The following is a 12,540-nucleotide window of genomic DNA, read 5'->3' on the forward strand; positions in this document are numbered from 1 at the left end:
TATATAATATCATCATCATCATCTGACATCAGCAGCAGCAAAATGTCCTCTCCCGACTCAATGAGGATGAGTATAGTAATGAGGCTGATGTGCCCGACCCTTCTCCGCCTCCTCCGCCTCCTTCCCCTCCTCCGCCTCTACCCCCTCGCCCTAGACCTAGGCCGTGGACCGACATCTGGCACCCTGTGTCTGAACGAGCTCCTGCTCTTGGATGGGTCTCAACATTTGAGGAAGCGTGTGAAGTAAAAAAAAAACACTTCGAGGTTTTTTCCTCTCTGACGTTTGTGTCGGAGAGGCATACCGTAATTCCTTTCCAGAAGGTGAGTCATCTTACCTTAAATTCTTAACTGCCTTGTTTGTTTAAAATCATCTAGAATCTAGGTCTAGATCTCGATCAGTAGCAATATGGAATGCTGCCTTTGGCTTTGAAAGCCTATTCACGTTACCCTCAATAGTGCAAAATGCACCCAAAAATTACCCTCCATAAGAATTTTATTTTAATACTAGGGTCTAGTCTTGACTAAGTGCTGAAATGTTGAATCGACGATGCTGTAGTCTATAGATCTAATATAAATGAAAATGATACCCTTTCCAACATCTTTTTTTGGGATGCGGGCATTCATGTTGAGTGTTCACTAAAACAAACTTCAATCAATGCCCTTTTTTTTCCCCCATGCATGATTAGGACCCAAACAAAAGATCAGATTTTCTGATTCCATCATTGAAGGTGATGGTACACCTTTCTTTCTGCGAGGTCGATGGGAGTATTCATGTATGTTTGGGCGAGACAAGCATGCAGCCAGGATCAAGAAAGCAGTAGAGGAGGAAAAAAGACAACATAAGGTAACATAACAATGAATCTTGTTCAGATGGACTGAGCCCCTCAACTGCGTGTCTGTTTACATGCAGTTGAATCATGACTACATCAATCATCCTTTTTTAATTAATGCAAATTATTCCATGACTTGAGGTCCCATCTGTAGCTGTAGATATAGATCTAGATCTAGATACGTTGATCCAAAATGTTAAATTAAACAAAACCACTAGCTATACCCCTTCTTCCACGCGTTTACACTTTTTCCATTACAGCTTTGTTGATGAGTGATCAAAATTGGTTTCGGGAAAGGGAACATAAATTGAAATATGTTGTATGTCAGGTGGTTTCATTTGCAGTGTTTATGGCCTACCATGAATGTTGATATTTTTTTATAAGCATTCATTCTAGGAGTAATTCCAGGCCCTTAGCCAGGGGGGGGGGGGGGGGGGGTTCAGAAATTCAAATTTATAGGATTTGGACAATGTTACTAAGTCCTTTAAGATCTGGTTGACAAATTACCATCAAAACTGAACTTACTGAATTATCAATTTAGGCCTAGCTGACATACAAATTGTGCAATGGTTGAGGTATCATTGTTGACCTTTAACTGCACGTATGCAGTTGAAGATCCACATAGTTTGTAAATAGTTTTATTATGACTATTATTATTATTATTATTTATTCGGCAATTCACACAAAATATAACAATGTAAATATGAGTAGACAAAAATTAAAGGAATGTCAATTATAAATGCACAATCTCACTGGCGGTCCTCTGAGTGCATCAGTTGGCTGCCAGGGAAGAGGAAAGCAAACTTAATCACTGTAATCGTAATGGTCCCTCTTCCTGACCAACTGGTGCAGCCAAAAGACCTGCAAAATCTAGCATGAATGTTTAAATAAAATGTAAAACATTTCATAAACCACAACCTGATAAACCAAACAACTAACAAAAATAAAGCACAAGGAGAAAATGAAGTATGATGTACTAGTTCATGACACGATACTGAGCTTAAAAATGAGGAATTAACTCTGGCTTAAAAACTATTGCATAAAATGTCAAGTAAGGAAACTTCAGCATTGTAGTAAAACTTATAAACCTATCAGGAATGATTTTACTTTAGGTTATATTATACAGTTCTTGGTTTTACAAAAGTGACTATGTAGTTTAACATGCAATTCTTTCCCCTTGTATAACTTTTACTTTACCCAAAGGCAACAAAGGGAGGCTCCGACAAGCCACATTGAAAGAGTGCAGCAGAAAGAAGTTTGCAGGTGGCAGAAAGCACACAACAAGTAAATTATTTGTCTTTAAAAATTTGCTAATCGTATCTGCAAAGAGGGTACCGGTATGTAAACAGCAGCAAATTTGGGGAAGAGCTACAGTTAATTTAATTGGCTTTCTCATTGATTACTTTTTTTTTTTAAATTCTTGTACTTGCATTTACACCTTTCGTGTCATTTTACTGAAGGAATAAGGAATAGAACGTCATATTGTTATTCAGTAATGTTACTGGATACAGGATATGTGCACTTCCTGACAACATGCTCAATGAAGAGAGATTTTAAAACACATAAGGCTTAAATGGTGACATACACAAAACAGTACTATGGGCTATATTTACAAGCCCTGCCTGAAGTTGCTTTCCTTCTTGTAAATACACATTCTGTATCCCCTTTTCTTTACGAAAAGTATACCAGTATGCAGATGATGCATACTGGAGAAGGTCAATAGTGTAACTAGCTAAAGAAAGTCGTATTATGACATTATATTATAATGTAATTGACAACCTCTTGATAGAATCTGTTCTATAAATATATATTTATCATTTCACTTTCCAAAGTACTGTATAGAAATTATGACATCAATCATGTTTATGTTGCAGGCATCATAATTCCTGAATTGGAGGGGCTCAAGATTCAACCGCTTCCTTCACTAAATGACGACAATCGTTATTCAGTATGCGGGGAGACCCTTGAGATTAGAGATTTCAAGTCCTTGCAGTTCCCTAATTGGATAAATGACAAGGTAATTTATCTATCAAAAGATGTTATTATTATCTTACTATAACCAAATATGCATTTGTATCATTTGTAATCAATATAATGCTGAAGGCTCAATGAAGAAAGAAATGTTGAGCATGATTTGCATTTCAATGAGTATAAATGGTTTATTGTAACATTTTCATATATTTTAGATTTCTGTACAGTTTTGTCAATCACATTTCTTGGGGAAGGTGGAAATCATATGTATTGTCTCATCTGTGTAGCAGGAGTGAGATGCATGTCACTTCTCAATTTATTGATCTTACATCAAAGATGTTATGACATATTGGTTGGCCATATTATAGTTAGAAGTCAGAGGGGATTTCTCTGACTGTTTTGCAATTATATAAATGATAATTATATTGCAATTGTACCATGACAAGACAGAGATATCATTCTTTCAGTAACTTTGAAAATGGTTGATTACAGATTTCTCTCTTTTTTGGTAATTCTTTAATTAGTAAATTAGCAAATTAATGCTCATGAAAACAATACTTGCATCACTTTGCACTTTACTGGATTTACCCTGTGGCATACCTCCACTAGGCATCAAGGATGTTGACAGAACACCGTGGTATCTCGTCACCTGTACCCTTTGGTGTAACAAGCTGCAAATCCATGGGAGGAGTGCTGGACGGGCACCCATTAGGTGAAGCTTGCTAACAGCAATGTTGTGGTTCACTAAATCAAATGCCTTGGTGAAGTCAGTTATCACCATAGTTGACACAGTCTGTGGCTTGTCTGCATTACTGTGCAAGGTCAACAAGGTAGTGGGTAGTGGAGACACCTTGTCGGTTGCCAAACTGCTGCTTGTTGATTCCTTGACAGTGTCACCGAACACCCACCAATAGGTCGAAGTTTGTCAATAGCTAGTGGAGATTCCTTGGGAACAAGACAGACAGTTGACTTCTTCCACTGCATATGGACTACTCCTTCGAGCAAGGATTCATTGATGACATCACAAAGTGGGGAGCTCCTTTCATGGATCAACTCTTTGACTTTTAATGTGACCCATGGCTTATTACGATGTACCTTAATTCACTTGGAAGGGAAATAAAGGTTGTTCACTGAGTTGAGATCACTGTAGAAAGCTTCACACTTTGCGTTTGCTCCATTCGCATTATATACTGAAGACCAGTCATGATGGACGATCCAGTCACCAAAGCATCTTACGTCCGTTTGATTTCTGTGTCTTACTTGGTTGGCTTTTGGATGCCATATTACTCCATTGTGGTCACTACGTCCTAAAGGCAATATTAGTTGAACAGGGGAGTAGTGCAGGTGTAAGTTGGTGATCTTATCCAAAATGGCATCTTTTTGTGTTGCCTTGTTAACAACTTGTTTCAGTCTATGACTATTGATAAGTTGCATCAAATCTAATCGGTTAACATCTCAAGTATGATTATTCCTGTGTCTTAATTGATATCTCGCAAAATTCTCATCCGTAGAGTTAATCAAGTGTTGAATGCAGAATGCTACTATCTGGATGATTCGGGGGGTAATATACACCAACGCCACAAAGATAGATGATACAGTGCGGGGTAATCAGTGTGGCTGTAGTCTGATCCAGACAACCTCAAGTTTGGGTGGTACGCTGATAAATGGCACGGGGGTGTTGATCTATGCCATCCAAAAGTGTGAAAAGTGGCTTTTCTTAGCTTACCTAATGTTGCAAAGGGTTTTGAATCTGTCATACTGAGCTTTGACAACTGACCCTACCCACAATACTAAATGTTACTCAGAATTATGGACGTCTGTAATTATGAACAATTTTTTGAAATTAATGGGTCTTTTCAAAGAAAATGTTACGGTATATGTAGTTGTGCATGCAGTTAGGGCTTCAATATTACACCATATCACAGACACTGGTAACATGTAGGAACGTGTATCTCAGATTTAACATTGTTAAACGATCCCTTTAAAGGTAATACAAAGTTTTGGGAAATTTTGAAAATTGGGTGGATAGTGATTCTCTACAATTTTGATATATTTGGATGCCCCTGTGAATGTTTCATAAGCACTAGAAAATTTAGCTCCTGAAACACTTCTGCTTGATGAATTTCGAATAGCCCTGTACAATGGTAGCTGCGACCATGAACATCTCAGAACATGCAGTTATGATATATAATTTCCAAACGGAAATAGCTTATCGGTCAATTTCAGTCAAGAAACATTGTTTTATAGCTTAATTGCTATATTGACCTTGAGAGGGAGCTATACAACATAAATAGTTTATTATTTACAATTTCATAATTTGGACTCGATTTCAACCGCGACAACGATCACTGAATATTGTAGGATCCCACATGCTTCCATTATGTTCATTTGAACCAAATTCATGACCCCATACCAAAACGTTGTATTACCTTTATTAAATCAAACAATACTACAGAGAAATGTTTCTTCTTTAGAAATGTGATAATTCGTCCCTGTTTTCACGAAGTGACGGTAGTGAGGAAAATCATAACGCAAAGTGAATGCAATTTTTTTTCACTACCGTCACTTCGTGAAAACAAGGACGAATTAATAGACAGCATTATAAAGTTATATGTCTCCATATTATATTAAACTCTACTCGGGACATTAGCTGGACATACAGAAACAGGGTGCAGAAGCAGGACCCTTAAGTTAAAATTTTGATTTATATTTTGCTCATCCCTAGCTTGATGTTGAGGATAGATGTCCAAAATACTTTGTTTAATCATAAAAGAGAAATTTTAATATGAATTTTAGTGCAGCCATTGATCAATCGGTTCAGTGACCATTACTTACAATGCAGGTTTTAACAACAACAAGAATCATTTTTTCTTCTTTTCTTTTTGAATTAAAGAAAAAATACAAATTCTAATAAAACAGATGGTGATGTAGCCTTGGATGTCCCTACTGAGGTCCAGTATATTTACGTTTGCTCCTTTATTACTCAGCATGCATAACAATAGCTGGACACAAATATGTCCTGCAACTGATAGTGTCCATGCAGTATTATGTGATTACAGTAAGTGATGTGGGGACATTTTTGTAACATCTATGAAAATATGTTTAAGTGGTACATTTGACATGTTCAGGATATAAATCAATGAGCTTCAGCGACCTGAATTCCTTTTAATGCTGTAGCACTGGAAAGGCAAAGTCAACCTCAACCCTTAACCAAAACCAAAAAATGAGTTTGTATGTATTCAAGTTTCCATCGAGTAACATATAATATTCAAATCCATGAACAAGTTATAGTATTGGTTATCTGTTCATTTCAACAATTCATGTCATAGTGAAAATAATCAGTTAATAGGGCCTGAATATGAAGTTGTCAAAAGCAAAGGGAAATATGTCAGAGCAAATAAATATGATTTTTTTTTATTTTTTTAATTGAACGAAACCCTTCATAGTTTCATTGAGTGCTGTTAAAGATGATTCCTTTTTTGCTCATATAGAAACCAGCATGAGTATTATACATATGTGTTGATGTGATTTCAAGGTTATACCCATCATGTCTTTGTAAAGTTTGTTTTGACTGACAACCGACAAGTATTCAACTCATGCTTATTGTAGATGTAGTCAACACATTGGCTCTAATGAATGCATCAGTAAGTGTTTCAGTATATGCATTTCTTATTTTTTTCAAAAAAAATTCAAAAAAAATAATGATAGTCAAATTGGTAATTACGTGTTGTAATTTGAGGTTTAAGAGTTTAGACAAATATATATAAAAAATATCACTGAAAACAAAATAGATATAAATATAAATATATATAAAGAAATATATGGCTCATAAATTCATTTTAGCATGAGCTATTGAAAAGCCCAAATACGTCGTCAGAAAGATGCTACTGTCATTCGTTCTGCTCTCAATTGTATTTTAACCCAACCCTGCACGCAAGATGGTGAATAATTGTGTGGTTTTTGTTTCGTTTTGTTTTGGGTTGTAATATTTTGTATGGCCAGCCATAAGAACTTTGGGGGGAGGGGGAGCTAACATAATAAAGGGAAAATAGATTACTTATTTTTTATTATTGTTGTGAAATACTTTATATTGGACACTTGATATTTTATATTGTCAGACTGGGCATATTATGTTTAATACTAAAGTCATTTGCTGAAAAAGTTAAATTTGTAAAATCCAATACTGTATGTGGTATCAAAGGGTTTGCAGCATATTTATAATTTTTTTCTGAACCAATCTTTGAAAGAAAACAAATTTTTAAAAAATTTTAAAACTAGTTCTGTGGTAAAGCACATTCTATTTTTTATCAGGTCACATGCGTCACGATTTTTTTCTTCCAGTGTAAATTTGAGTTGATGGAGAAGTTTGTTAACATAATCTTTGTTAAGTACATGAAAATAACGTTCATCGGTTCAGTCTAGAAACTCCACACATAATCTTTCTGATACATTACCATTTTATAATGTGTAACTTAATGGCAATATAATAACACTCAATCAAGCAGAATATTTGTTTGTGATCTTTATTTTTTAGGTTGTTGAAATTGATTTACATGTAAATGTTTATGTAGTTAAATGTTTAAAATGAGCAAAAATTAAGTGGGAACAAAACTTTAAAACATGATCTTATCAAGTTTTATGGAATGAATGGTTAGAACGCAGTTTTTTTGAAGATACTACGGTAAATTATGACCATACACAACAGGTCGTATGAGCTGCACTAGTGGTCGGGTCTGTGATATAAAGAACACATTAATAAAGGAGCAGAACTAGAGGTCGTATGAGAGCTAGAGGCACTGGTGGTCGGGTCTGTGATATAAAGAACACATTAATAAAGGAGCAGAACAAGAGGTCGTATGAGAGGCACTGGTGGTCAGGTCTGTGATATAAAGAACACATTAATAAAGGAGCAGAACTAGAGGTCGTATGAGCGGCACTAGTGGTCGGGTCTGTGATATAAAGAACACATTAATAAAGGAGCAGAACATGACACAAATATAATTGAGAAAATATACATATATTAGCAAGTGTAATTTATGGAGCACACGTAGCGGTCGATGGAGCACATCTCCAAGGCGATTTATATAAACGGACACAAAATGATAAAAATGAGTCAGAAATAATATATCTACATCAATGCTTTCTCTGAGGAGATGTATTAGTGCGATTCCAGATGATATTTATTCACATGACACAAATATAATAGAGAAAATATACATATATTAGCAAGTGTAATTTATGGAGCACATGTAGCGGTCGATGGAGCACATCTCCAAGGCGATTTATATAAACGGACACAAAATGATAAAAATGATTCAGAAATAATATATCTACATCAATGCTTTCTCTGAGGAGATGTATTAGTGCGATTCCAGATGATATTTATTCACATGACACAAATATAATTGAGAAAATATACATATATTAGCAAGTGTAATTTATGGAGCACATGTAGCGGTCGATGGAGCACATCTCCAAGGCGATTTATATAAACGGACACAAAATGATAAAAATGAGTCAGAAATAATATATCTACATCAATGCTTTCTCTGAGGAGATGTATTAGTGCGATTCCAGATGATATTTATTCACATGACACAAATATAATAGAGAAAATATACATATATTAGCAAGTGTAATTTATGGAGCACATGTAGCGGTCGATGGAGCACATCTCCAAGGCGATTTATATAAACGGACACAAAATGATAAAAATGAGTCAGAAATAATATATCTACATCAATGCTTTCTCTGAGGAGATGTATTAGTGCGATTCCAGATGATATTTATTCACATGACACAAATATAATTGAGAAAATATACATATATTAGCAAGTGTAATTTATGGAGCACATGTAGCGGTCGATGGAGCACATCTCCAAGGCGATTTATATAAACGGACACAAAATGATAAAAATGAGTCAGAAATAATATATCTACATCAATGCTTTCTCTGAGGAGATGTATTAGTGCGATTCCAGATGATATTTATTCACATGACACAAATATAATTGAGAAAATATACATATATTAGCAAGTGTAATTTATGGAGCACATGTAGCGGTCGATGGAGCACATCTCCAAGGCGATTTATATAAACGGACACAAAATGATGAAAATGAGTCAGAAATAATATATCTACATCAATGCTTTCTCTGAGGAGATGTATTAGTGCGATTCCAGATGATATTTATTCACATGACGCAAATATAATTGAGAAATATACTTGTATTAGTAGCAAGTGTATTTCATCGAGCACAATCAGCACATGTAATAAAAATAACAATAATGCTACGCTATCCAAAGTGCTTTGCATTGCATGTATGTAGCCATATGTAAAGGACTAAGCGGCGCATGCCTGGCCTGATCGTGACGTCACGATATGAATATTCAGTATAGACCTGTAGGTGTGCTCCAAACGACGCACCCTAGGCGGGTTATATCGCTAGCGCGTTTAATTTGTCGACTAGATCTCTCGATCTCAGATGCTATAGCTATAGCGCGCTAGCTAGCTGGATGTACTCGACTAGGCCTAGATCTAGACTGACTTTAGCTCATTGGATGGAAGGACCCGAGCCTGGATCTATTCTAGGCTAGGAAGATCTATTCTAGATCTAGGCCTTGGCCTACTTTAATTATTGGAAGCTGTACCGAATTCTGATTTTGCTATGGCAACCATGAGTGTCTTTGTCATCTTAATTCTTTTCAACGCTATCCTCAATTTCAAGACAGTCGGACCAGCAGCAGGTAACAAATTTGATCGTCAATCTGTCTATCTTCTGAGTCTATAGGCCTAGATCTATCTAGGCCCTAGTGCCCTTTTTTGTGGTAAAGACCAAAGTTCTCTCGACTCTGGATCAACCTTATCAATATCATGTCTTCTTCTTCTTCCTAAAAAGTGCAGGCTTCATGAAAAGAAGATTAACGCACTGTAGATGATGATAGCCTAATTGATGATGATGATGATGATAATGCTAGTAGGCCTATTACTAATGTCTAGTAATGATGATGATGACAGCGATGACAATAATGATGATAACGTCTAGTCTAGATCTAACTTAGACCTAGAGGTCTATAGACCTCTAGACTCTAAATCTAGACTAGACCTAGTCTAGACCGAATTTTCCGTCTCTTTCGTTCGTTAGCCTCTTATTGGGGTAGGGTCGGTTCTCTCTTTAGAGACGGAAGCCGTTTATACACATGTCCTTGCTAACGCCACGGCCAGTTCTGGTCGTAGCGTTTTGCCCCCAAAATCCCCCAAAATGTCATTTTACCTCGAGCATGTTATATTGTAAATTAGGCCTAGATCTAGGCTATAATAAATCAGTTCCACTTACCAACTTGACTGAAATAATCAGTTTAATAGTCCCTTTTTAGGAAATTATGGGTCAAAATCGGAATCCATGTTGAAAAAGATTTTCAAAATGGATTTCGATTTTGACCCATAATTTCCTAAAAAGGGACTATTAAACTGATTATTTCAGTCAAGTTGGTAAGTGGAACTGATTTATTATAGCCTAGGCCTAATTTACAATATATCATGCTCGAGGTAAAATGACATTTTGGGGGATTTTGGGGCAAAACGCTACGACCAGAACTGGCCGTGGCGTTAGCAAGGACATGTGTATAAACGGCTTCCGTCTCTAAAGAGAGAGCCGACCTTACCCCAATAAGAGGCTAACGAACGAAAGAGACGGAAAATTCGGTCTAGACCTAGTCTAGATCTAGCCTAGAAATCTAGGCCTAGAATAAAATAATGTCAGCTCTTGACTTGTCTTTAGCTTCTCGAATTTTTCTAGAACTGTCTCTAGACTCTAGACTAGATCTAGATCTATAGACCTAGATCTAGATCTAAACCGATCTAGCCTAGGCCTATCTAGACCTAGTCTAGGCTATAGTCTAGACCCTATCTGATATAGGCCTAGATCATAGATGAGCCTAGATCTAGCCTACCCTGGCCTAGACCGACAATTTCTGTCTCTTTCGTTCCTTATCCTCTAGACTAGTCTATTCTAAATTATTGCCTAAAGGCTAAAGTCTAATTTGGGTATGGCGCGGCCGGCTCCTCTCTTTGAGACAGAAACCGACCATAGGTCTGCTGTGCAAACTTTGATGGTTTGATCTAGCCAACAAAATAGTCTAGATCTATTCTAGGGTCTAGATGTTCTAGGACTAGCGGATTCACATCCGTTGCATTTAGACCCTAGACTATTCTGGAAACCATGGGTTAAATCATTCCATTAACTCTTTGCCCGCTTCGTTCGGCTAGCGGAACATACAGCGGGCTGCCAACTTCGACTCAAGTCACATTTCATTCACAATACACACGGAACGCATTTAATTCTATTGTACGCACACACACACAATAGTAACACGTGCTTCGCATTGTATACACATCACACTTCATTGCACCGCTTTCGCAGACATTGTTTACATTGACATTTTACGAGAAAAATTGAGTTTTTGAAACTGCTTTTGCAAATATTCTGATGAGCTAGGATGGCCCCTATTAGGAGGAGACGGGACTTCTTCACTGCTGATCAGGTACGAGAACTTGTGATGGACCCTGTTCCAACAGCCGACTCTGATTCAGAGGAGAGCGAGACTAACTCTGACGAGGAAGATGAGCCTGGTCCCACACGTACACTTTTGCGTAATCCCACAGAACATCTTTTCAATGAACTAACTCAGGACATAAACCTCCATAACAAAGTATTAGATATAAGAGGTATAGAATACCCTTCTAAACGAAAACTTGGATACAAAATGTATAGTTGATAATCTCAAAATGTATGATAATATACATTACAAAAAAAAAAAAAAAAAGGCTATTAATTTCTATACAATATTGCTACACAAAGTTTTTCATTACAGTACACCAATCAAAAGTTATTGCGAGTTGAATAAGCATAGTCCATGCGGAACCCCTCCTAAGGTGGCACCCTAAAAACAATGTGGCACAGGGGGGATTGTGTACGTGGCGGGCAAAGAGTTAAGGTAAACATCAAGGTAATGGACTGATAGCAGTCGATCGCGATAACGGATAAGTGCATTTTATGGACAAAGAGTAAAGTAATAGCCAGTAAACTTCTATTATAGATCTACATGTATGTAGTAAGTGGTAGGACAGGATCAAGTGGGAGAAGAGTAGCATTGGTAAATCTGGACAAATTGGTTAAGTCTGGACAAATTCCTCAAATGTTACAGAAACTGGAAGATTGTCTACATGCCATTCGCTCCTGGTTGACTGAAAACTTTCTTCTCTTGAACGACAACAAGATGGAAGTGCTACACCTGTTTTCTCACCGAAGAAGAAATACAATAGAACTCCCTCCGATTCAAATAACAAATGGTTCTGTAAATTCCTCCAAAACAGTTGTTAACTTAGGTGTCACGTTTGATCAAAACCTTTCAATGTGCCCCCATGTCCTTAGTATCTGTCGTAAAGCATCCTTCGCCCTGAGAAATATTGGTAAAATTCGTAAATTCCTCTCCAAGTCATCCACTGAAATCCTTGTCCACGCATTTATCAGTTCACTCCTTGACAGTTGTAATGGGTCAATATTGCTATTCATAAGGACCGCTATTCATAAGGTTTGCTATTCATAAGGTCCACTATTCATAAGGTCCGCTTTTCATAATTGGAGAAAAGGGTCATTATTCATAAGGGTCATTGTTCATAAGGACCACTATTCATAATCAAAGAAGAGGGTCAGTATTCATAATATTAGAAATGAGGG

The 12,540-nt window shown here is 36.8% G+C and overlaps 1 protein-coding gene and 1 long non-coding RNA gene across 2 annotated transcripts in view; both read left to right on the forward strand.

Moving 5' to 3' along the window:
* Positions 1 to 303: 303 nt before the first annotated feature.
* Positions 304 to 3,095, forward strand: LOC105438363. Its single transcript, XR_970930.2, has 4 exons — positions 304 to 320; positions 686 to 843; positions 2,033 to 2,113; positions 2,704 to 3,095. It is a non-coding gene; the product is annotated as an uncharacterized LOC105438363 (long non-coding RNA).
* A 6,205-nt stretch (positions 3,096 to 9,300) lies between these two features.
* rej (sperm receptor for egg jelly) overlaps positions 9,301 to 12,540 on the forward strand; it is a gene marked incomplete at its 5' end in the record, with an annotated part of 35,826 nt that continues 32,586 nt past the window's right edge. Inside the window, 1 exon segment of the mRNA NM_214608.1 lies at positions 9,301 to 9,547. Within this exon segment, the coding sequence (NP_999773.1) occupies positions 9,478 to 9,547 (70 nt within the window).

The sequence above is a fragment of the Strongylocentrotus purpuratus genome, unplaced genomic scaffold (assembly GCF_000002235.5).
Source record: "Strongylocentrotus purpuratus isolate Spur 01 unplaced genomic scaffold, Spur_5.0 spur5_scaffold_8, whole genome shotgun sequence".
Classification (NCBI taxonomy): Eukaryota; Metazoa; Echinodermata; class Echinoidea; order Camarodonta; family Strongylocentrotidae; genus Strongylocentrotus; species Strongylocentrotus purpuratus.